The sequence below is a fragment of the Mesocricetus auratus genome, unplaced genomic scaffold (genome assembly GCF_017639785.1).
Source record: "Mesocricetus auratus isolate SY011 unplaced genomic scaffold, BCM_Maur_2.0 Super-Scaffold_100007, whole genome shotgun sequence".
Lineage (NCBI taxonomy): Eukaryota > Metazoa > Chordata > Mammalia > Rodentia > Cricetidae > Mesocricetus > Mesocricetus auratus.
In genome coordinates, this window is record NW_024429191.1 from 63,792,637 (window position 1) to 63,819,404 (window position 26,768).

Here is a 26,768-nt window from a genome sequence, read left to right on the forward strand (position 1 = left end):
CACATACAAAGTGAAAACAAAGTCCATGTAAAATCTTTAAAACTGCCACTTAAGTCACTATTGTCACTTCTATGACCTCATTACATTGGTTTCTTCCAGTGCCTATGAACTTTAATTATACTTGTATCAATATCCTTTAAAATTTATCTTATTTATTTGCATCTGTGTGGAGATCAGATGACAGGTTATAGGGTTTTGGAGACCACTCAGGTTGTTGGGCTCTGGAGCAAGTCCCTTTCCTCACTGAGTCATTCCCCCAGCCCTTGATAGCTTTCTTAAATGAAAACCTTTCAGAGGGAGGGATGTTTCCATCAGTGATCCTTTGGTTTGCTTTTCTCTTATAGGGAAGCTGAACAGCCAAGACTCTTACAATAACTTCACCAACAACAATCCCGGCAATCCCCGACTTTCTCCTCTCCCCAGCCTGATGGTAGTCATGCCTCTTGCACAAATCAAACAGCCAATGACATTGGGGACCATCACCAAGCGAACAGGGTAAGACTCAAGCTTGATGCTGTTTCCACATCTGCCTTAGAAAGGGTGGAATGAATAAAACTGGAACGTGCTTTTTTTCATTGTGTGTTTTTGATTATGTCCTTCATTTCCAGTCCACGTGAGACTCAATGGCAGCTGAGTTAGTATGAAGTTCAGAGTGCACACAAGCATGCTCACACACAGTCATGTACGCACACCCAACATAAGAAACTAAGCAGTGACAAGTTGTGAAAACTGGTACTGACTAATGAAAACCAGACTTCTCCACTCACTCACACTTTCTGCTTCCTGGCATTGTCTGGTTGTACAGTTTGATTTTCTTGGCTCTTGCCAACATGATTGGCTTTTAAACATAATGCCCACATTTTGACAGATGTGAATATTAATGAAAGTTTTCTAAATGAGATTATATTTTAGTAAGGTTAGGAAATTCACCCACTTACTTGTGTGGATGTATTACACCATCAAGTTTACATTACTAATCTATTGTTTCTGTTGGGATAATGAACTTTTACATCTAGCTGGAAACCAGCTCTAAGACTGGGGCTTTTTACAAGATTGGATCCTAACATTTTTAGAGACTTCGTAATGTTCTTAAATTATTTTTGGTGCTCATTTTACATGTTAAAAAAGTACTACTTGTTTGAACTATACACTAATGGATTTTGTGCCTGTAAATGGACTACTATGTGTCTGATATTATTAGATATTCATTTATATGATGATAATGACCATCCATTTTGGACTATTAAATTTGTACTTCTGTAGTCATTTCTATAGCCAAGTTATTTGTTTTATTCCATGTATAACCTAGTATTTAATTGGATTAGAATGGAGCAAACTGTATATTAAAGTTGTGTATTAAAATAGTTGGAGAAAGCCCTGTCTTAGCCTCAAATAGTCATGAGGGTTTCCCCTTGGGGGGGGAAATAAAGTTACCTGGCTTCTGTGTTGATACTGTGCTAATATAAATGTTCTTGGAGAAGTCACTTTTCTTAGAAAAAATACTCTAGGTTCCCAGATTATTCTGACAATTTAAACTATTACATAGAATTAACCCTCAACCTAGGTGACATGGTATTCAAATGTAAGGTGGGCTTATTGACAGAAGCAGGCTGAGTTTGGAGCATATTACGGGGAATAAAAGAAGAAAGAAAATCCAGAAAACCTACTTCCCAAATCATAGCTTATTATACCATTCTTTGACTTATATATCATTGAATCTAGCTCTTTGTGTTCCGTAGAAGTACAAGTTTAAATGGTGTTTACTTTCTTTTTTATTAAAAATATGGTGAAAAGGCCATGAGTTTTAAAGGGTGAATGTCCTTGATTTATTGCTAGTTGAATTTTTCCCCACTTTGTACCAGTGTGTTTTCTGAATTCTTAGCCTTGAACCAAAATTGTGAAGGTTTTTGTTTGTTTGCTTGTTTGTTTTGGTTTTTACATTGCTAAAGTTGGCCTCAGTCTAATTGTATGTTATTCATGCCAGCACTGTGTAATTCTATAAAGTACTTAAGTGAATGCATCTTTTAAAATGACCCTCTGATTCAGTTGTACATTAGGAGTGAGGGGAAAAATATGAGAAGATGGTACAGATGGTTCCTGGGGACATGAGAACAAACGCTAGCAGTGTTTGTTTGTGAAGTGCCTATTTCTTGATTTTAGCACAGGGCATATTGTATCCAGTATGGATACTTTAGCTTTGAGATACACGAGGAGAGGATCTTAGAGTTTAATTATATGCATTTATTTATCTAGTTGGGATGTATATTTCCTTTTCTCTGTATTTGAAAATTTCCTAATGATACTGGTACAGAATCAGGTTTATAAGCGGTTAGCATTGAAGATCTCCTGTGAACTTTGATAAATTTTCCATTTATTTGTGGGGCAGGAGCGCACCGACAGCTTTTTCCAAAGGACATGATCAGTTCCTAGCACCTACACTTGCAGATTTGTACAGCCATTTGTAACACCATTCCCGGAGTACTCGGCAATCTCTTTGGGCACTTCTCTCATATGGCAAAATGAAATAAAAATGAAATAAACACATATAAAATGAAATAAAAAATTAAAGAGCTGGGTGTGGTAGCACACATCTTTAACTCCAGCATTGAGAGGTCTAGGATCTCTGTGAGTTCCAGGACAGCTTGGTCTCCACAGTGAGTTCCAGTACAGCCAGAGGTATGTAGAGAGACCAAGTCAAAAGCAAACAAAGGAAAGTAAACAAGAAAAGTTGCTTAAAATTCTCAGATTTTTACAGTATAAATGCTATGTCCGTCATTGTGATTGTCATCATGATAGACACGGGACTCCATGCAAGCAGGCAAAGAGCTCTACCATTCAGCTACAGCCCTGGCCCTGCGCTCCCTCTTACATATGATTTAATACTTATTGATGACTACATTGGGAATTTGAAATTTTACTTGCCTTGTTAATAAGTGTCATAATCACTGTTCTATTGCCATGAAGTAACAACCATGACCAAGGCAAGTCTTATAAAAGACAGCATTTACTTGGAGCCTTGCATACAGTTTCACAGGGTTAATTCTTGATCAGTTCTGACCATGGTGCTAGAGAAGTAGCTGAGAGCTTTACATCCTGATGTGCAAGGAGAGAGACATGCAGACTTTTGAAACCTCCAAGCCCATCTTCAGTGACACAGATGTTCCAACAAAGACACACCTCCTAATCCTTTCAAAACAGTTCATCAACTGGGGACCAAGCGTGCAGACCCTGAGGGAGGGGGGGTTCTAATTTAGACCACCACGGTACATGATTCATACATTTTCCAACAGGGTCAGTACTTCGTCAATTTTTAGGTCCTGTTACATGGTTTTTGTTTTTTATTTAAATTAGAAACAAGGTTGCTTCAATCCCAGGTCCCTCTCTCTCCCCTCCTTCTACACCCTCCCACCAATCCTCCCACCCCCCCAATCCACATTCCTTTCCCCAGGGAAGGTGAGTCCCTCCATGGGGGTATTCATAGTCTGTCATTTCATTCAGGGCAGGGCCTAGGCCTCCTCTAAGAGTCCAGGCTGAGAGAGCATCTCTTATTGTGGGATGGACACCCAAAGTCCATTTGTATGCTAGGGATAAATACTGATCTACTACCCAAGGCCCCATAGATTGCCTAGGTCTCCTCACTGACACCACAATCAGGAGGTCTGGATTCCCAGCTATCGGACTGGGGTTCAAGAGCTCCCCCCTTGTTCAGGTCAGCTGTTTCAGTGTGTTAAACAAGCCCAGTCTTGACCTTTATGCTCATTAGTCCTCCCTTTCTGACACTGGGATCCTTGAGTTCAGCTCCGTGTTTAGCTGTGCCTGTCTGCCTCTGCTTCCATCAGCCATTGAAAGAAGGTTCTGTTTCCTAGACTCTCTGGCAGTGTGATTGTAGGCTGACACTCCCTTGATCCATGTCTAAAAATCCATATAAGAGTGAGTACATACTATGTTTCTCTTTTTGTGACTGGGTTACCTCACTCGGGATGGTTTCTTCTAGTGCCATCCATTTGCCTGCAAATCTCAAGATTACATTGTTTTTTTCCGCTGAATAATACTCCATTGTGTATTTCTCTATTCACTCTTCAGTTGAGGGGCATCTAGATTGCTTCCAGTTTCTGGCTATTACGAATAATGCTGCAATGAACATAGTGGAACAGGTGTCCTTGCTGTATGGATGTGCATCTTTTGGATATATATCTAAAAGTAGAATTGCTGGGTCTTATGGTAGGCTGATTCCCATTTTCCTGAGAAATCTCCATACTGATTTCCAAAGTGGCTATATGAGTTGGCACTCCCACCAGCAGTGGAGGAGTGTTCTCCTTTTCCACAGTTTTTAAAAAGATTTATTTATTTATATATACAGTATTCTGTCTGCATGTATACCTGCACACCAGCAGAGGGCACCAGATCTCATTAAGAATGGTTATAAGCCACCTTGTGGTTGCTGGGAACTGAACTCAGGAGCTCTTGAAGAGCAATCAATGCTCTTAAACTCTGAGCCATCTGTCTTGCTCCTATATGTTTTATGGTTTTAAATTCCTTTAAGAATATGCTGTTGTCAGGTTTTATGACAAGATAAATTATATTTTTCTCAAAATGTGCCCTTAGTTCTTTCATTCTTTCATGTATCAACACATGGCGCTTATCTAAGTTTTTCCAAATAAATTGATGACCCTTCCTCCATTTATTCCACCCTCACCCTGGAGGAAGCATTCTCCTTCCTGCAGGGCCACACGAAAGGAGAATTTTATTCGTTGTTTTTTATAAGAACAAATATTTGTTGTCTGTAATGTGTTCTCTGCTTTTATGACAGAGCTCTGGGGCAATACAGGTTGTCCTTTAGTTTTCTGATAGTTACACCTGGCTACTGACTAACAGATAAACACCTTGATTATAGTTTATATCTGATCATTTCTGGGTTGCAAGTTAGTTCACTTAAGATGATTTTTTTTCTTGTTCTACCCATAAAACTAATTAATTAATCTCTATTCATTTTTGATAGTCTGTTATTAATTGTCCCAGGCTGGCCTTGAGCTTTCTATACTGTCGATTCAGTAATGAGTTCTGAGTTTACAAATTACCATCATCACAACTACTTTTAAAAAGAAATATGTGAAGCTGGGTAGTGGTGACTCATGCCTTTAATTCCAACACTCACGGGGAGGCAGAGGCTGGTGAATCTAGTTCAAGACCAGCATGGACTGCAGAGTGAGTTCCATGAAGGCCAGGGCTACACAGAGAAACAAGAAAACGATCATACAAAGAACTATGTATATCTGTGTGTGCATACATCTGAGTCATGGTTGCCAGAGGAGGATCCCCTGAACTACAGTTACAAGTGATTGGGACTGAGGTGCTGATGGGTATTGAGCTAGTAGTCGCACGCTCTCTCAACTGCTGAGGTATCTCTCCAGCTTCTTCAGCTACTCTGTTTTGTTTGTTTAGATAGAGTTTTCTCTGTGTACCAGCTTTAGCTGTGCTGGAACTTGCTTTGTAGACCAGGCTGGACTGGAACTCGCAAAGATCTACCGGCCTCCCCCTCCAGAGTCCTGGGATAAAAGGTGTGTGTCACCACTGTCTGGCCTTCATAGCTATTTCTTTTGCTACTTTCTGATGTGTTTATTGAATATACTCAGAAATTTCTGTTATCATTTTCCTTTTTCTTCCACTGCAATCCAGTCAACTAAGAATTTGTTCATAGTTTTCTGAATGTGATTTTTAAATTATTTGCCTTGAAAAATTTTTAAATTCACTAAAATGTGTATTTTGTCTTGTCAGATACAATTTTTGGTTTGTAAGAATGTTATATTTTCTGATTAAGCTTGATGGTGCATGTTTGTAATCTTAATCCGGGAAGGAGAATCTCAAGTTCAAAGGTAGACTAAGCAAATTGGTTATGCCCTGTTTCCAAAGGGATAATCAGTTAGGAGGGCAGCCTGGATGTCTGGTCAAGCATGTGTGAGGCCTTCAATTCAGTTCCAGCTCCACCAATGAGTGGAAAAGCCTGAAAATGTGTCTCCTTAGTTTGTCCGAGGCTGTTCTGAAGTGAAGTGGCAGACACTGTTTGGTTCCTTAGAGTTCATGTTATTAGCAGTCATTCCATCGAAACATTTTCAAAACTGTGACCGATCCTCAGCGCTGCAGCTAGCTATTTAACTTTAATTATTTCTACTCCATTTGCTTCATTTGCTGGGAAATTTGGTTTTCTTACGAAGGTAACCAATGTAAAAAGCAAGCAGAATTTTCTTCTTCCAGCTTTCCTCATTCCTAAAATGCTGTGTTACCCACACTTTTCCTAGTGCTTTTAAAATGCAGTTGACAAGGAGTGGGTCCCATGGATGATTTAGAAAGAGGACACAGAACTCACCCATTTCAGACATGTAAATCCACAACTTTTCAGGGACACATGGTACTATGTTGAGTTGTTAGGTAGAACAACTGCCATTTGTCTCATTTGTGGGTATTCTGTGCAAAGGCATAGAATACCCACGAGTGTTAGAATTCCATTGCAGAACTGTGAAGATGTCCGGGACTCAAGGGTTCAGATGTCCTTTTTGAGACACAAACCTCAGCTTAACTCTTCAGGGTACAAACTGTGTCTTCACCATGCTTAACATCTGTCCTCTTATTTTTACAAATATATGTCCGTGAAAGCATGTGCAGTGTCGGGACCATCTGTCTCACTCCTCTGCACACAGAGGACAGTACAACTACAAATGGCAGAAGACAGCTGTATTTACACCTTCCTGTTGATACCTTGAAGCATCCCTTGGAGGAAAGAGGGCCTCTGATGGCAACAGCTGCTGCTTAACGCGCATGCTGAGTTTGGATGAGGGCAAGGGAAGTGCTAGAATTATTTGGCTTTAGTGATCACTCATGTAGACAGAGTTCATTTTCTGTTGGTCTGGTACAGGAGGGCTGCATCGTAATAATAGAGAAATAAAGAAGACCTTCAGCTCAGTGGGAGAGCACTTGCTTTGCATGTGTGAGGCTATGGGTTTAGTTCTCAGCACCACAAGGAAGTAAGGAAGAGTGAGAGGAAGGAGGAACGCAGCTAGGGAGGGAAAAAGGCTCCCCACTAAAGGGAAACAAAACGAGGGGTTGTTCTGTCTTTTGGAGATTAAATTTCTGTAGTAGAATTTAGTAGCAGCATTTCATAGTCATTTGGTTCAATTGAATCAAAAGAGAATAATTGTCAATGCTAAGTAATAGCTAATTTGCCATTGCATTTTATGTGCTTTAAATCTAAGATGATAGATATATGCAAATTTTATGGACACAAGAGAACAGTTTATGCTAGAATGAGGTTGAACCAGTTTCATGGGAATTGAGAATGAAGTTACTTCTTTGCGCTGAGCTGGACGGAACCCATTGGGAGTGAATAGAAGCGGCGCTCGTTCACATTGTTCTAGCCGCTTCTTTCCCCACCTTCACGTGTGTTCATTCTTTGTAAGTATCTTGAAACCTTGGACCCTGTCCTTTTAAAGTAGAGAGGGTCCTGTGCACTCCTGGGTCTCATGTGGACATTTGTACTTACTTTCAGTGTCCTATGTACGTTTCCTCATATGAGAAGAATTCCCATGTGGATGCATGCATTCCCGGCAGTTCTTTGATCTCATTGCCTCACTGAAGCCTGACTCTCTGTTGAGCCCTCTGAGCCACACTGAGTAAACAGGTGTGTGTTTCTCACAGCCATTGAAGCACTTAATAGCATTTATTTGAATGGCTACAGCTGATATTTTTAAAACAAGTTTGTCATTAGGTCTTGTTTCAGAGTAAATGACATTTTCATAATAATAAAAATCCATTCCTTATTTTAATTCAGTTCAACTCCGTTCACCTTGACTTACTTAGACTTTCATTTCAACCGCAAACCTTATAGGCTAACTTCAGAGAATTAAGAAGGAAAGATTTGGAAAAAGACCCCGTACACCATAGAACATAGTAATTTGCCACCTTCTCTCTTGTAACCATTAGTTTGAATAGTAGAGCTCTGAGGGTTTGGTTCCAGATATAACCTAATCAAGAGTGCATTTTCATTTGAGTGTGTGCACTTTGTCTACATGTGTAATATATTTACCATAGTTTGGGTTTCTAGTTTTTGCGCCAAATAAGTAGAGTACTTAAACCATACCATAGTTTATTGCATTTCGCTGTAAATCTGCGGATTTTTTATTTGAAAGATGTCTACTATATACCATATTGAAAGTCAACGGGCATAGCAGTCAACAGAAGTTTGACATTATTTATGCTATGCTAGTCTCTCTTCTGTCGCATATGGAAGGACTTCAACATTATCTATACTTTTCTAATGAAAATCTTTCACATCTTGAGTTTGTAATTTAAAATGGCATGCCAAATATGTCTCAAATTAGTTAGCTGTCTGTTTCAGCTTCAGTTTGTCCTACGGATCAGCAGATTGAAAACCACCACCAGTGCCATAGACCTGCCTGGCAGGGAGCAGTTAGAATTAGATTAATGAACAAATTAAAAGTTGGGAATGACATGAGGGCTAATTTGCAGAAATGGAGGAGGAAATGGGATTCATGCTATTTGCTTAAGAGAAAGTACACACAGTGGCAGTAGAGCCTTTAAAAGTAATTTAAAAATAAATAGGCTCGCTTAAGTATTACACACACACACACACACACACACACACACACACACACACACACACGCGCGCGCGCGCGCGCTTTTCTCTTCTTACAGTTCTCATCTCTATGGAGTCATTCTGATCCCTACGCTTTGGTTGATCACAGAACTTGATCAGCTGAAAAATAGAATTGATGGAGTCTGCTTGTGGAACTTATCTTTTACATTCTGGTTTCTGCCTTAACTCTGGAGAGGGAAGAGGGTTGGGCAGGCTGATATATGTGTAGTACCAGCACCCAGAAAACTGAGGCAGAAGAACAAACTCACTCAAGGGCTTCCCCTGCCCCCCCATCTTTCCCCAGACCTGTTGATTAAACAGATTTAAGAGTAACCCTTTACCACTAGAATCAGGTTACAGAGCTTTAAGTATGTTCATATCAGATGCCCTAGAATTGGAGTCACAGGCAGCTGTGAGCCAGTCTGAGAGCTGGGAATTGAATCCAGGTCCTCATGAAGTGTGTATAGTCAGTGCTCTAACCACTGAACCACCTTTTAAAGTTCTATTCATTACTGTTTTGTGAGATTCTCTGGGAATTCCTTTGAGAATTAATGGCCAGGTAATTTCATATTAGTTTATAAGGAATTAAATAATACCCTAATAAACATCTAGAATTTAATTTTATTTCACTTAGTTATTTGTCCTCCAGATTCAACCACATTGCTGCAACTAAGAGGGTGTTTTTTTTTAGTTTGTTTGTTTGTAATTAATTTGTTTGTATTTTATGTACTATGGTGTTTTATCTGCCCATATGTCTGTGTGAGGGTGTTAGATTCCCTGGAACTGGAGCTTCAGACAGTTGTGAGCTGCCATGTGGTTGCTGGGAATTGAACCTAGGTTTTCTAGAAGAGCAGTCGGTGCTTTTAAAGTTTGAACCATCTTTCCAGTCCAAGATAGTGTCTTTAATTTTTGTGTAGATTTTGCCTCTGTGCGTGTGTGTGCGTGTGCTGCTGTGGGAGGGCCTGTGTGTGTCAGACAGTTTTTGGTTTTGTTTCTTTTTTTCTGAGAAAACAGTTTTTCAGTGTCACTCTGGCTGTCCTGGAACTCACTCTGTAGAACAGGCTGTATTGAACTTACAGAGATCCCCCTGCCTCTGCCTCTTCAGTGCTAGAATTAAAGGTGTGCGCCCCACTGCCCATTGCTGGAGTTTTAGTTCATTGAGTAGATGATATTTTGTTATGTTTTTCAATTGGAATTCAGAACAACAGGAACATAGTTATGACACAGGGACACAGGGGGCAGGTTTTGTGTGGTGGGTTTGCTAATCCTGCTAAAACTTACAGAGATTGTGAATTCTTCAGATCCATCTTTAGTAATCTGAGTTCACTACTTAATACAGCCTGCCTTAGTTTATCCACCATTCACACTCGTACAGTCTCTTTCAGTAGGAAACTACAGCTGTGGGCTTTCAGTGTCGGGCGTGTGAGGACAGTCATGGGTGAAGACAGCTGGATCATGGACCTGGACTTTGTGACTTCATATTTTCATTCTTTTGCTACCGAAGAAAGATTAAGCAGGGACATTTCAAAGGAGCAGCTGGCACTACCCCCAGTCAGTAGTGGTGTGAGTCACTGTACTTCTTTGGAGTCGGTAGATCTTTCACATGTACATGGCAGAGGTCCAGTCTTCCAGACCAGGCCAGAAGTGGGCAAATGTGAGTTGGATGCATGCCAAATCTACATACCATCCTAGGTTCTCACCCTGTGCTCCAGCCCTCCTCCTTTCTGTGGAACGGTTGGACAGTGGATCATTTCTGGATGGAGGTTGAGCAACTTTTAACCAAAGCAGCTGGGTCACACTGTGAGTGGTGACCCTGTTGTCTGTAGAGATGCCTGTGTTGCTGCTGACTTAGGGCCTAGGGCCTCCTCCTTTGGTGTCACATGGTATGGTGGGGCCAGTATGTGACTGATGACATTAGTAACATGCCGTAACTTCTGGAAAGAAATCAAGGGGTTTTGTTTGTTTGTTTAGGTTTACTTTTCATTTGTTGGGGTGAAGTGTGTTTCTGTGTTATAAATCAGGAAGCTTAAAACCCAGTAGAAAGTATTTTCTTTCTCTATAGGTGAGAATGTTGGGGTCTTACTTAGTTTAGTGGGGTTTTGATTGTTAGTTTTTTAATCTAAAGACAGATAGATTTTGTTCCATTTTTTATTGTTTTTTCGTTTTGTTTTGTTTTTACGAGACAGGGTTTCTCTGTATTGTTTCGGAGGCTATCGGTTTAGCCCGGTCTCGAACTCACAGAGATCCGCTTGCCTCTGCTTCCCGAGTGCTGGGATTAAAGGCGTGCGCCACCACCGCCCGGCTTTTTATTGTTTTTTGAAACCAATGGAGAAGTCTTTTGAGTTCTAGAGGACTGAGTAGACAATTTCAATACAAACTTCCAAGTTCCTTACTCTACAGATATCTGTGTGTCTGTGAATATTCGAGTATTCGTTATCCCTGTCAATAATCAGAATTCAGCTCTATGTTGAAACTTGAGCGCAGTTGAGGGCTGTCCATAGGCTCTGTAGAGTACAAACCAGGACTCCATGGGGCTATTCCTGATGCCAGCATTTCTAACAGAATCATTCAGAGTAGTGTAATATTTGGGGTGTTCTTATAATAACTTAAATGAAAGGTGAGTACTGTCTGCCAAAAAAATTTGCTTCATTTCTGAAGTATTTTTAGCATTTAGAAACCGCATTACCCTTGTTTTTTTTTTTGCTCATTGATGTACAGGGTCCTTATACTGTGGAGACATTGGACAGTTCAAGTGTTTTCAAAGTAGAGAATGAGCTCTTGTGAGTGACATAAGAGTTCTGATGTAATCAGTAAATCTTGAAGTCAAGTAGATGTGACCAGAATTCTTTTCTTCAGTGTCATATAATGGAGTAAACATTTGGGCTCCGTTGGCTTAACTCAGCGGCAATTTTGAAATGCAGCAACTTAGACTCCCAGCTTGGTCTGTGATGTTAAAAAGTATGTTTACTTTGCCCTATAGCAGAATGCCAACATCATTGAGTAATAGTGAAATGTCTTACAAACAAAAACTACATTCATTCACTTGGTCTTTCAATCTTGTTTTTATGCACTGTTTTTGGGCAACTTAATATTAATGTTCTGTGGGTCACAGAAGAAAATGATGGGAGGCCACTGTTGGGTTTTCTGGTTTTGTCTTTGCCAGAAACTAAACTGTTAGAGGGCTGGCCGGCCTATCCCCATTTCCCTGTTGTCTCTTTTCCTGCACTTACGGCTCATGGCTCTCAGTCTGTCTTTGTGTTTATTGCATTCTGAACCCCAGAATCATGCTCACTATTGTGAGGACATTTTGCTCAACCTTTAATTTGTTCTGGAATGCACTCTGTTTGCTTGGAAGTTAATGTTAATTACCAGGATTATCTTTCTCCTTAATGTTATAGTCTCCAATTTTGAAAAAGGAAATAACCATGGCTTACTAATATGTCCCCTTCAATTTCTTATGTCTTCCAAATGTCAGATGCCATATTAAATTTTTTAAAAATATAATTATATTACCAAGTCTTATTTGTGCACAGCATGCCTTAAATACTGGGAACTGAATTTTAAGCAGAAATGCGTGTTTCATTGAATTCTGACTTTGTATCCCCTGTGGTATTTCAAACATAGCTACAGTTGAGTATTGTCTACCATTGCTACTTGCAGACAGGTGAGGAGGCTGTGTTCTTGTACTAATTACCAGGAATGGGACCAGAAGTAGAAATCCTTCCATCGTTTTTTGCCAGTGACCCACAGAAGAACATGCAGTTCAGCTTACTGCAAATGAGCAGCTTGAGAACTGTATGCCTGAGACAGCAATGGGGGAGCACAAGCATTGTTATGTCAGAGTCCAGTCATCTTTAGCTAAGACTGAACATTTTGTGTCTCACATAGTAATTGTTCTTCTTCATCTGATTATCCCATTTAATTTGCACTTCGTGTTCAAGGGCTTCAGTAGTGAATTTTATTTTAAGTTAGAAGTGCTGCAGGGGTGCTCCAGAAAAGGGGGAGAAATAGAAAAAAATTTTAATCTACATTTCTATGAAAACTAAGGGCCTTGTTTCTGTACCTCACATACTTATTGGTTCTATCACATGTGGCAGAATTGCTAATGATTATTAATTTTGAGTTATTTTTATCAGACTCTATAACAGTACAATATACTTGTATTTACTAATGTTGAATGAGTTTTCCTCTAATTTTTTGTACATTTTCCCCCCTTTTCCACCAAGGCCTTATCTCTTTGGAGCGGGGTGTTTTTCCATAAAAGCTCCATGGTGAGTTCCCGTTCAGTCCCGCATGCCTAATTCATTTGCCGTACTCTCAAAAAGTAACTGTTTGTAGTTTGTTTTCAGTTGCATGGCCTGATCACCGATAGATGCACCAAGTTTCTCGACAAGTAGTCATGAATGTTGATATTTAAACATTTAAAAAGTAGTTACTTTCATTTTACTTGAGTCCTTCAAAACATTTTTTTTCTACAAAAACCATATTTGTTTTGTTTTTCATGTTTTTAAACATGACAAAAGGGTCTCTCACCTTGCTGGTGAATAGTATAAGGAGGTCTAACCCCAAGTAGAGTGCTTTGAATATGAAGTTCCTTATTTATTATGCTTAATACTAGAGAATAGAAGTTTCTTTTAAATACAAATACATCAGGGGCAAAGTTGCAGTGTGTTTTATTTGGTCCCAAAAGGACTGTGTTGAACTCTGTTTTGAATAGATTAGGTATTTAAGGAGCTGCAAATAAGGTCAAGGAATGCATATTTCTGATAAAACCCCATGACATCCTGTTGAACCGGATCAGTGTAAGGTGTGATAACCACAGAAAAGACTGTTTCATATCTTCACTTACAGTGTCAATCAGAACGTGTTAAGGGTCTGATACAAAATGCTTTAAGCTGCCTTGCTCTTACATACCAGCTCCTATTTTAACTGATCCCAGATACTCAGATACCGTAGTCTTCTGTTTCCTTTTTTCCCTATATATGTGGTGAGATCAGCATTAGCAACTGTTCTGTGGGTTCATTGTGAGGGCTAACTGTGCTTGTAATGTATAAATGCATTGTAGTACATGGTGACAGTGGTACACAGTAGCCACTCACTGAATAGTAGTAACTGCTGTGGACCGCCCCTTCCAGTGCTGGGGTGGACACCCTATCTGAAAAGATACTTCTTAAAATTAGACATGTGCTTTGCCTCCGGACAGGGTCTCATTACGTAGACCTGGCTAGTGTAGAATTGCTATCTAGACCAGATCTGTCTCCAACTTGCAGTGTCCTCTTGCCTCAGCTCCCTGAGTGCTATGACTTGAGACATGTGCCAACATGCCAAGCTGTTTATAGTTCTTAAGAACACATGAGGAAAAGGAAGTTTTGAGAAATGTAAGATATTTATGAACTTTGTTAAATTAGAATGTTTAAGTTTGTCACATTTTTCTTGTCCTCATAACTGCTGCTAAGACTTGTTCCTTGTGTCCTGTTATATTTTGAACAGTGTTTTATCTTGGCATGTGTTACATGCATGGAATTGTAGCACCTGGAGGCAGACAATAGGACAGCAAGTTAAGTCCAGCTTAGGACATGTAATAAGATTCTGTCTTCAAAACTAACCAGTCTTTTATAGTGAGCTATTGTTTCACGGAACATTTTCAGAGTTCCTGTGACCTAGGAATGGAAGTTTTCATTATCAAGGCCTAGGTAATAGAAAGTGAATCTCTATCAAATATCTACCTTTATAGTACAGTGCTAGATAAAACTTTTTTAAAACAAATTTGGAATATACAGAGACAAATCCTCTGAAAGTTTCTTTTTGTAAATCAGTTTTCTTCTCAAAACTAGTAAGATACTCTGCTGGCTTAGGGGGAGCAGGGCATTTTACATGCCAAATCCAAAATATGATTAAATGTCTTTGCGTACTAAATGTGGAAATAAATTCCATTTGAGGATAAATTCCTCATTCTGAGTACAAAGAAAAGAGTTTTTGCATGTTAATAAAGATTGAAGTTTTGACATGCAACTAAAGATGGACTTACAAATGTTGTATGTTAAATAAGAAAAGTCCATTCCCCCAACAGCTTATGTGTTCCTCACATTTAAGCAAAAGCACTTGTCAACCAGAAATGATTTGAGGTTGAAACAAGATTAAAAGAGCCAGATTAAAGAAAAGGATCTATGAAATATAGTCGACTTCTAAATCACTGCCTGTCTTCCAGAAGACTGCTTTGTGGTTTGTTTGATGCCATCGTTAGCTCACAAGAAACTCGTTTTTAGTCACTTACACTAGACTGAAGGTCCTCCTTTTAAATGCGCTACATTACCAGGGTGCATGTTTTTTCCATTAAGATCTTAATGAAACCTCAAATTAAGGCAGCAAAATGAATATAGATTTGACAAGTTCTTCCATGTTGTTTATGAGAGCCTCTTTGTTTCCGCAGCATTTGCTGTTTTTCCATGATACTTAACATTCAACTTGAGAATGTTTTTATTTACCGCTCTAAAATAAAACATCATGCTAAATAAGTATGTTTATAGTGCTTCCAGTTAAGGCAATACATATATATTAGGTGAGCATGAATTCTTTTTAGCTTCTTTTAAAATGTAAATTTCTTACAATTTTCAAAAATTAGTTTTGGGTTACAACATTTGTACTTAGTTAAGGTTTTTTTGCTTTTGATATGTCACAGTTCATATTAATTCTTTATTCTTCAGTAAAGAACTTTAAGTCTTTAAATTAATGCAGTTTCAGATGAGAACATTTAAAACAGCATTTACCCCCTTTGATATCATAGCAGGCTGGGGATGAAGTGGTATAGGCTATCTTTGACAGTAGTACTCAATTTAGGCATTTCCAGTACTTTCCATGTTGTATGTTTGTTGTTTTGAGAGGCCATTGAAATTTTTGTTGTTGATTTGTTGAGACAAAATCCATCCCATATTGTAGCCTATGCTGGCCTGGAAATTACTGTGTAGCCCAGACTGGTAAAGTTTGGAAAGTCCTTCTGCCTCAACCTATGGGGACACTTCCTGTGGAATTTAAATTTTCACATTGACAATACTGTGTTAATGTGATGTGGTACTGGGTTTTACCTTCTATTTCTAAAGAGATTTCCAAAAGTTGTATGCATGTATAGCAGACAGTCATGCTTATGTGTCCAGGAAAATAGCCCTTATTCTTAAATTGCCTCTGTGTTACTTACAGTTACCTTTGAAAAACAAGTAAAATATAAGTATGGAATTATAGTCTGTGGTTTTTACTAAATGGTCCCTGTTCTGAGACTATTTGAAAATTTCACGGTTTCATCTTTAAGGTTATGTGTGTAGATGAGATCTGTTTTTTACCTGTTGTGTTTTCTTTTAAACCTTTAAGAATAATTTATAATACCATAGTATAAGTAAGTTTGCATGGGTTATCAATGTTTTTAATTGTCTAAGCAGTTCTATTATAGCCTCTCCAGTCTATTTTTAGGGGAAAAATTAGAGAATGAGAGAAAATTTCTAAATTCTTTTGAAAAGCTTCATTCCACAGAAACTAACAAATTTCATAAGGAAAACTGATTTTCAGTCACTTTCTAGTCATTGAAATTCTTAATGTTTGTTTCTACTCAAACTCAAATATTGAGCATTTTCTTCCGTCTTTGTAAAGGAAAGAAATGGTGCTTCTGTCTCAGCTCCTGTCAAGCTGCTTCCCTCTCTCAGCACCCTGGGCTACCTGCTGAGTGTGGTACCCCAGGCTTCAGCTTCTGTCCCTCCCTGGGGTGCACAGTTATCTGGGTGGAAATCACTGTCCTTTATTCCTAAAGCAGGTGTCTCTAGAGGGAAGGCTGTTTTTGTCTGTTTCTTTCTTTCTTGTTTTCATTCAAATGTAAAGCAGGCTAGAGAAAACCAGTGGTAATCTAGACAGTGATGGAAGGTTTTAAGACTTTCCATACATCTGGGAAATGATGTGATATTTGCTGAGCTGGCAGCGAGAATAGAGCCCATTCTTAAGGGTTTTCTCAGAGGAAGTGACAGAATTGAACTCCCTCCTTTTATTTACCACGGTGTTTGTGTTTGTGTGTTGTTTTCCTCTTGGGTTCCTTAGGAAGGGCTTATTGCATGTAGTATTTTAAGACTTATTTTGCCCTGATTGGCAAATGTTGTGTTCATTTCGTTTTTCTTTTATGTTTTTCTGAAAAGTTAAAGCAAATGCTTGATGTAGAAAAGAGACAGAAAGTATCAGTAGGAAGGCATCTGAGCGATTGTCTAGGGGACTGCTGTGTTCTGCTCTGTGTCTCTATACTGTCAGTATGCATGCTGTGTTCTCCTGTATGATTCTTTAATTCCCACTCACTGGTGAATCCATATAATCAATTCAGTTAAATTCTGTACAACAATTAAGATTATTTTAATCAGTGTATTATCAATATAATAAGTGCATAGGGTTAAGTAAATAAAGTGAAGTCATTGCACAAACAGAGGAGACCTTTTTTGGTTGGCCAGTGTTCTCTTTTGGGACTCGTTGAGACCCCTTCTGAGGAGAATGGTGTTGAGGGCAAGCAAAAAATGAGATTAATGTTACAGTCTTCTACTCTGGGTGGTTGTAGAAAGGTTCATGTGGTGCCTGTTGCATGCACACATAAGAAGAAACTGTTTGGTCCTACTAGGCATTCTTGCACATATATTTATATATATTTTTTTGTTTTAATTAAGATTAGGAGCAAATGGTGCCAGAATTAAAAATTCTAACTTTGAGTAGAACACATTAAAAAATATATTTCTAAGTAGCATTCTTTTTTAAATTACATTATCTCTTTTATAATATATAAAATATAAAACATATAAAATATGCGTGCACATATTTTTATGTTTCTGTTTTGCTTAAATGACAAAGTGATGCCTGGTGGAGACTGATGTTGGAAATAACTTGATGCGAACTAGCTCCCCCAAATATGCTTCCCTCCCTGTTCAGCACTGCGGCATGTGAGGAGCACAGATTAAAAAAAAGTCTTTATTCAAATTGACTTCATAACTCACGAGATTTGCTGATTTCCTATCAATCACTGGATAAAGGATAAATGATGAAATATAGGAATAAAGTAATAATTTCATAAATCTAACACAATTTTACCATAAAATATAACACATTTGAGTTTGTGTGCTAGTTTTCAAAATGGAATAATGTGAAGCCTATAGAATAAGTATAATGAAATTTAGCTGTTACTAATTCAGGCTTAATGAAATGTAAGTTGATGAATCTATAGAATGTTATCAAAGTATACATTGATGCCCTTTCATTTTTCACACTTTTCATGCTTCTGTTAGAAAGCTGGTCTTTTGTCCCAGTATTATTTTTGAGTCTGTTTAAGTACTTTAGAGGAACCATATTTTGTCTGTTGAAATGGGCAAGGCCACTTGTTATTACGTGCTTAAGTTAATACCAAACCACAACAAAAATCTCATCTGATAATTTGGCAATTTGAACCTGTCTCTGTGAAGCTTGCTTATACATTGTAGTGCCACTGGCTCCTGATAGTGTAGTTCCACAGCTGCAAACACTTCTCAAAGTAACTCTTTAGCAGAGGCTATGGAGGTAGTGTAAGCAAGAGGGCCAGAATTCAGATTCCCAGCACCCAAATAAAAAGTAATGCCTGGTATCAAATGTCTGTAATTCCAGCCTGGAGAGGAGGGCAGGGTGAGAGGTGAGGCAGACAGGTGGATCCCCAGATCTTGCTGACCAACCAGTCAGTAGAGAGCTGTCTCCAAAGTAACAATAATAATGATGACCACGACATCATAACAACAGCGATGTAGAGAGCAGTAGAAGATGACACCTGACTTTGGCCTCAGGTGTCCACACACATGGACATAGAAGTGCACACACACCTTTACACACACAAGTAACAGTAAACACTCCGCAGTGGTTTCTCTCTCCTTCCCCATAGCCCTCGAGACCCTAAGGGCTACAGTGGCCAAGGGCAGGTCACAGATGGCCGTCACAGAAGTTTGTCAGCTCAGGGTTAGTCAGTCAGCGCTGGAGTGAGAAGTGTTGAAGGGCAGCACACACAAGGGAACGCACAGCCAGATCATCAGTTGTGGCTTTAAGTGACCAAGATATCGGGAGGGCACACACGTGCAGTACTGGATGCTGTTGCTGTTCTGGTGGGTCACTGTGCAGAACAGCTGCCAGAGAGGAAAGTGTGGGACCACAGCCACGACATCACATAAACCACTCATCAGAGTGATGTGATGCTTTGCTCTTCTCTGATTCTGCCCACAATTGGTTTTGACATTTTCTATGTGTATGTGATTTAGTGGGAACATTGTGTTCCTTAAGTATTAATGAGTGGTTGTAAGAAGTGGACTTTTTGTACACTACAGTGTGTACTAACAGATTCGGTTCAAAGTGGAAGTTTAGCTGAACCGATTAGGGCAGCATCTCTCTCTCTCTCTCTCTCTCTCTCTCTCTCTCTCTCTCTCTCTCTCTCTCTCTCTCTCTCTCTCTCTCTCTCTCTCTCTCTGTCTCTCTCTCTCTCTCTCTGTCTCTCTCTGTCTCTCTCTCTCTCAAAAGTGTCAACACAGAAATCTTGGGAAATTGGATGGAGAGTGTTTCAGGGACAGGAAAAGTGAGGTTACTAAAGTATGATCTGAAAAATAGGTTAGGCTTGTGAGCTGTAGATGGAATGTGTGTCATATTATGAAATGTGAAGGCCCCGCCCCCAAGAGCCTGGCTTGCTTTCTTTAAAGTAGTAGATTTTCAGCCTTGAATACACTGTATAATCTGCTAGGGACAGGGAGGAGCCTCAGAAAATTTGCACAGATTGTTGCAAACTTTTGCTTTATGCCATCTGGGATGGGCCTGGTTAGTATTTGCTCAAACGTCTGAGAAGTTCTCAGTGGTTCTGTTATCTGGCGACCACACTGTGAGAACCAATACAGTCCCCAACCCTCAACAGTAGGCATTGAGCTCCAAGTGGGAAGTTACTTAGGGAAAAGTCATGTAACTAATGAATGACAGGGATGGATCATTCCAAGTTTGGTTTCTTCTTGTCCCCAGAAACCAATCTTCCCATTGCAACACATCTAGGAGGAGATAATGAGATAAAGTAAAGCAATAGAAGAAGGTGGTGGTCATAGTTCCCAGTGGACTCACTGCAAGCTGAGCCTCAGGGCCCTAGCTTCATGGTATCCGTCAGGGCTGTGATGCTCTTGCCAGTGGTGTCATCTTCTGGGCTATGAGTTAGAAAGGTAATCTTTGGGGGGTGGTTGTAAAATTGCTAATTAACATTGAGAAATTTGATAATTCAAAAGAGAACAGAACTTCAAGAATGGAAAGAGTTGAAAGCTTGAAAGTAGAATAAAAGGATATAAAATGTATTGTGCACAACAAAGGGAAGTGGGTTTTTAGTGCAGGTCACTAGATAACAGTGGTTAGTACATACATCTTGTTCATAGCAAAGAGAGAACAGATACGTGTTTGGTAAGCTTTCAGTATTTAGCTCTGTCCTGGACTTTTCACTGAACAAAATAGAAAAAATCATTTTCCCAAGTCCAGCCAAACAACAGCCAGGAAGATGGGTGACTCTTAATTGCAATAGGTCATTGCGTTTTCTCTCCCAGAGCGTGTGATTCTTCAGTGTAGAGGATCTGCAAGCACCACCAACGCTTCATTTGGAATCATCCACATTTGCCTGCATGCTGTTTCTATGTACTGTATGAGCAGTCTCTTGTCTTGATGTCAGAATGAACTGTTAATGTTGAAGATGTGTCTGTCCCTTCTTTTACTCCATTGAAACATTCCCAGGGACATGTCAGCCATCTGGAAGGAGTGGCTGTAATTCTGAAACCAGCACCCAGTTCAAAAGCAATTTGTTTTATTTTTGTTGAGACACTATACTATGTTACCGAGGCTAGCCTTGGATCCCAGGCACAAAAAAATGATCCTTCCTGCCTGGGGCCCTTGAGTAGCTGGAATCACAGGTGTGTGCCTCCACCCAGCTTTCTAATAGGATTCTCTAACTGTGGAATCATTTCTGTCACCTCCTGCATTGTCTCATTGCATTGGTCAGTGGTTCTCTGAGGGTAATGCATGACTGTATGTAGCACCTCAGTGTTTTTGCAGGGGTTAATTTTGGGGAAAATCTTCACTAATATGGAAGACTGTGGTTCATCATGTTAATTTTAAATGTTCTTTTACTTTTTAAGCAAAGTTAAACCACCTCCACAAATTTCACCAAGCAAATCGATGGGTGGCGAGTTTTGCGTTGCTGCAGTGTTTGGGACTTCCAGGTCGTGGTTTGCAAACAATGCAGGTCTGAAACGAGAAAAAGGTATGTGGTTTGCTGACGCTTGGGTTTGCCTTGCTGCATTTACCTCTTAGGTTATGGGGAAACTGGCTCTCCTAGATAATTTTATAAGTAATAGCTATCATGTCTGGCCTTAACTAACCAAGTCTCTCCGAGAATCAAAACTATTTTCTCACGCTAGTGGAAAATGAATTTACCATTCACTCATGTTTTTATTTATTTTCAAGATCAGGTCTCTATATGTAATCCTGGCTGTATTTAACATGTAGGCCAGGCTAGCCTCGGACTCACAGAAATTGCCATCCTCTGCCTCTCTAATGCTGGAACCTCCTCTAATGCGTCACCTCACCTGGCCTGGTTGACTTAATTTTTTTTTGTAAATAACATTGCACATTTGATCAAAACTGTCTGTTTTGTACCCACTCTGTAACTTTCAGGTTTTGCACAAGTTAATTTCATACTATTGTCTCGGAAGTAGGAAGGAGAAAATTTTGTAAGTTAGGGATTGACTAATCTCACCAGTGTTAGTTAATGTTAGATGCTTGTGCTTCTGTGTGGGGCCTGTGTGCATGTGAATGCATTTGCCTGCAGAGGATGGCCGGTGCCCTGGAGCTGAAGTTACAGGTGGTTGTGAGCAGCAGGGTTTGTGCTTGGGGGTGAATTTAACCCTCTGCAAGAGCAGCAAGTGCTCCTAACTGCTGAGCCAGCTCTGTGGCTTCTACCACATTTTTTTTTAAAGCAAAACCTCAGAATCCCCAAGGCCTCAAATAAAACAAAAATGTCAGACTGTTACTGGGAAATAAGTGTCATGTTTTGTGGTTATCGTTGTTCCTTTGAGTTGGTGAGATTACCATGTTTTTGTTTTTTATTTTTTAAAGTGTTTCTTCAAAATTTAAATGTATGAATGTTTTACCTGCATGTGTATATGTACACCAAGTGTATGATGGGTATTAATGGAAGTTAAAAGGGCCTTCAGACCCTCTAGAGCTTGAGTTACCTGTGGTGAACCTCATGTGGGTGCTCCATTGCTCTTAACCGCTAAGCCATCTCTCCATCCCCAGTTGCTATGTTTTTAGGCTCTACTTTGAACACCAGGATCAACACCTAGAATGTTTGTGTGATTATTGTGTTAGGATGTGATTTGTTATCATGTATATATATATATTTTTTTCTAGTTATAGGGCTTGAACCTAAGACCTTCCCTGTGGTCTCTCTGTAGAAGAGAACGTTTACATATATATACCAAGTAAACAGTTTTGAATGTTATGATTTTCACTGATTACTTTACTATGATTCAATTAGGTCACACACTGGCTTGCCCCAGGCTAGTTCCACAGTTGGTTTTGTTCTTGGCAAAAATGGCTCTCCTCCCTGCTCACTGTTGGCAGGCAGATGCCAGCCATTTCCCTTGCTATCACCTTTCATTGACCACTCCCTTGTAACAGGATCTTAGCTCAGCAGGTGCCTTCCCGGTTAGGAAGGGTACTGTAGAGGAGGCAAGCCTCCCATTTTCTTATCCTATCTTTATTTTTTTTCTTTTTCTGTTACTGCCTTTGGTTTAATGATGCTATCGGATGGACTTTTTGTTACTCGTTAAAACCTGTGAAGCTCGATTTCAAATGCTTCTCTCTTCTGTCCTAATTACCCCTTTTGCTTGCTACTCCTTTATGTCCCACTGACTGGTGATTGGCTACTTTTTCAAATCAGCTGTAATTGATTCATCTTACACAGAGATAAGATAACCCACACAGCGTCCATAAGCAATCTTATGTCCTCCTCTGCTTACTGTAAAACATGAGATTCAGCACCAAACCTGCTCGGGCAGTGTATACATGTGCATGTCCTATAAAGTCATTTGATTACATGCACACCCAGCACTAATTTTTCTATGGATAGCTGGTCTTCCTTTACTTCAGTATCCAGTAATCCCATTGAGAAATAGACTAAGAACTAGTTTGAGGAGGGTCTTTACTTTTTTTTTTCCTTATTGTTTCTGGTTCACAGGCAAATTGACAATGAATTTCTGTCTGTTCCTTGGCCCATTGTGCTTAGCCTGTGTTGTGAGAGTGCTGTATTTATTTCTGCTGATGGCCTTGCACAGATAAAAGATGTGTTTTTAAGTTCCCAATCTGTCTCTGTCTCTGTCTCTCTCTGAATCTCTGTCTCTCTGTCTCTGTCTCTGTCTCTGTCTCTGTTTCTCTCTCTCTGTGTGTGTGTGTGTGTGTGTGTGTGTGTGTGTGTGTGTGTGTGTGTGTGTGTGTGTGTAGAAGCCAGAAATAGTTGTTGGGTGTCCTGCTCTATTATTTCTGCCTTGTTTGGTTGACTCAGGGTCAGGGTGACCCCAATGATCCTCCCTCTCCACCCCTTTTCGGCACAGAGATTATAGGTTATTTTTGATTATGCCCAATCTTGGTATTTGTTTTTCTTTTCGGGGGGTGAATTTCTTTGTTTGTTTTTTGGTGGGTTGTGGGGTTTGAGTTCAATCTCTTGTGTTTGGTCTTTTGAGCCATCTCCCACCTGCTAAATTTTAGTCTTCTAAGAAAACTAGAACTGTTAGGATGACTTAGCTCCACACCTAGCTTTTCGTGTAGGTCAGTTGTTCAAGCCAGTGCAATTAAATTTTATTGCATAGATTATTCCTTTTCAGGTAGTCCTTCCATTCCTACTATGCCATTTATTTTCCATAATATGTGGGATAATGGGTAATATAGAAATTCTAATTTTTATAACATAGTGTTTAACTACATTACTCTTTTGAACATAATGGTATATTCTTGAAACAGATTGATTTGTATTTGAAAATGTGGTGGTGTGTTTGTTGGCATTTGCTGATGCAAGGAACCTTCGGGGGATGTGTGGATGCCATGGAACAGAGCTCTTCTTACTTCTTTTGGCAGCTCCAGATGTAAATAATGTAAAATTCTTGCTGTGGTCTTTCTCTACTACCATTACATGTCTCCTGATTATCTGTTTGCAGATCAGTCCAAACAAGTCGTAGTTGAATCCCTTTACATCATCAGTTGCTACGGGACCTTAGTGGAACACATGATTGAGCCCCGACCGCTCAGTACTGCTCCCAAGATAAGTGACGATACACCACTGGAGATGATGACGTCACCCCGTGCCAGCTGGACACTTGTTAGGTAGTCCTCCCTGCCTCATTCTCACCACCTGAAAGATTAAAAAGTTACCCTTTGTGAAATCTCAGCATATATGCTTGGGAATTGTATGCACTCACAGTGATGTGTTTACTTGTATATATAATTTCCCTTCTTGCTCTTTTCACTAGAGTCTTGTACAAATGACTTTCTTTAATCTGGGAAGACTTCAGTCCATTTCTTTTTTATTGACCATGGTCTACATGCATGAAATGTAAGCATTGCAAGTCATGTGTGTACCCTTCTGCAATGACTTTTCTTTATCAGGTAAAGGAATCCTGCGTCATTTCCTCTTTAGCTCTACACAAACACCATCGGTTTACTTTGTATTGCCTGCTTCTGCCTACTCATGGTCGCTAAATGATGGAATCACATTAATATGTTCTCTTTTGTGTCTGATTTCTGTCAGCATATTTTGAAGCTCTTCATTAATGAAATGTATGATCCTTTCATTCCTTTCAATAGCCATTTTATATTCTATTATATAGGCATACCACTTTTGTTTATTCATTCAGTCACCGGGGGCCATTTTTACTCTATAACTGTTACTAATATTTTTGCTGTAAATATTCACATGCAGAATTGTATGTGATGGTATTTTGCACTGAGAGTACTTCTGTTTGAACTTTTTATGTTTTTGATCGTGAGCCTAGCCTGTAATGGCTGAAACATCTCTCCAGTCTTTGTGAACTTTTGGCTCTTTGTTTGTGTATCCCTTTCTTGGTCTTGTGTTTCTCTTATTCCAGTCTCTCATACTCTTTGAATAGAATGCCATTAAGGGAAATACAAACTAATACAAAGAGATCCTAAGGTCTCCTTTAAAGTGATCATCTAGGATACAATGGTTAGGCAGGCACTCTAGAAATATTTAAGAATCATCTCAACTCATGTAATGAGTAGAATTTTTATAAGCTTGCACAAAGAGGAAGAATTGAAACCTGGAATAAAACCCACTTAATATAGTGAATTTTGCAAGGGAGAAAAACAATCACCCGGCATGTTGAAAGGAAACAGATAAAAATGGATATGAAAATGACCCCTCTCCTTTTGACATTTAAAAATATTCTATTGATTTTTTTTTCATGTGACTCCAGCATTCTTTACCAGTACTCACTGTGCTGGATTGATCTGATCAATATCTGATTTATCAAGCTTATTTAAAATTCGGCAGATCTAATGAAACTTACTGCAGTCACGCTATTGAAATAGCTAATTCAATGCAAAGTAAGTTGTCCATTTACACAGCTGCTTTTTTAAATCACTTTTACTTTGTATCCTGTTGAAGATGTCTAACACTGGTGTAAAATGAGATAAAAAGGCCTCTCTGTAGTTGGCATTTGGCTACTGCTGGTCCTCTCTTTTCTGTCTCTCTTATCTAGCTGATTATAGTCTAGTTCTGATAGGTAATGTTGGCTTCATGTTATCTGTGTGGCACATTGCCACCTTTGTAGTTTTTAAAGTTCCTAGCCTTGTATGTCAAGTTAAAGAGCATCGATCTTAATGATTACACGTTCATTTTAATGTTCAGAAGTCATGAGAGACTCTATCAGGGTCTGTGGGTGATTCACATCCTATCTATGGAGCTTAAATATGAATATTCTCCTGCTGTTTCCTTAGAACACCTCAGTGGAATGAGCTGCAGCCACCCTTTAACGCCAATCACCCGCTGCTCCTGGCGGCAGAAGCGGTGCACTATTACCAGCTCCTGCTTGCTGGCTGTAAGTACTTCTCACTTGTTTACTTTTTCTTTGGTTGTATGATCTTTTCTGAATTCGATGACATTCAAAAGCATATTTGCATTTGTTCAGTCTGTGGACCATAGTTCTTAAGCCAACAAAGGAGTGTGTATCTTCAGCTGGCGTTTCCCTTCGCATGAACTGTCACTGTGCAAAAGGTTTTGGGGGACCTATAACATGTGACCTAGCAGGATATGGGGAACAGCTTCACAGAGCCTGGGGCCTGTTCCTAAAAGAATCAAAACAAACACTCCATTCCAGGACGCCGCATTGTAGCTTCTGCCTGTTGTGTAGCTTTATTTGGACTCCTTGACGGTCGCAGCTTCATTGGCTTTTGTTTGTGTTTGATCAGACCAGGGCCTTGCACACGCTAGGGCTGGCCGCGTGCTCCTCATCTAAGCTGCTTTGCTTGTGTTTCTGCTGCCATTTGTAGATACTGATGGGGGTTCATCCAACCAGATACTTTTATTTTTAATATGGGAGGCATGAAGAGACAATTTAATATTTATTACCCAGCTTGTCTTCATAGAATTAAAAATGTTGTGCAATTATAATTCAATTGTGTAGAATATACTGAATCCTAATTGAACCTGACTTCTCTGGGTACTGCATGCTTTCAAAAACTTCTTAAAAATCAACAATGACATGTTTTTGATGGTAGTTGTTGTGCTCCATGTAGTATCTTGCTTAGGAATTGTGGAGCTTGAGTTAAAATAGTTGTAGAACTGTGCTATTTCATTTTATAATGTGTTACATATTATTCTGAAATCAGGAAAAATTTGTAGGCTTTGCTCTACAGTTATGAAATGCCATAACTAATAAATAGTTGGCAGTCTTATTCTTGTATATTTGAATCTTGACATTTTTTTAAATCATATATTTTATTTGCCAAGTGCCTACTATGTGTCAGGCATGTACAGTGTCACATGTACTAGGGTAGTCACCTAGTG

At 39.4% G+C, this 26,768-nt stretch overlaps 1 protein-coding gene across 14 annotated transcripts in view; it reads left to right on the plus strand.

Moving 5' to 3' along the window:
- Positions 1 to 26,768, plus strand: part of Bcas3 (BCAS3 microtubule associated cell migration factor) — a 478,038-nt gene that overhangs the window by 175,037 nt on the left and 276,233 nt on the right. For 10 of the 14 annotated variants that reach the window (XM_040749387.1, XM_040749386.1, XM_040749389.1 and 7 more), the window contains exons 16-20: positions 345 to 495; positions 12,874 to 12,918; positions 20,824 to 20,948; positions 23,902 to 24,067; positions 25,700 to 25,800. In XM_040749387.1, coding sequence (XP_040605321.1) covers positions 345 to 495; positions 12,874 to 12,918; positions 20,824 to 20,948; positions 23,902 to 24,067; positions 25,700 to 25,800 — 588 coding nt within the window. The remainder of the gene's footprint in view (positions 1 to 344; positions 496 to 12,873; positions 12,919 to 20,823; positions 20,949 to 23,901; positions 24,068 to 25,699; positions 25,801 to 26,768) is intronic. The other 4 variants (XM_040749388.1, XM_040749393.1, XM_040749392.1 and 1 more) reach the window with 1 other exon arrangement.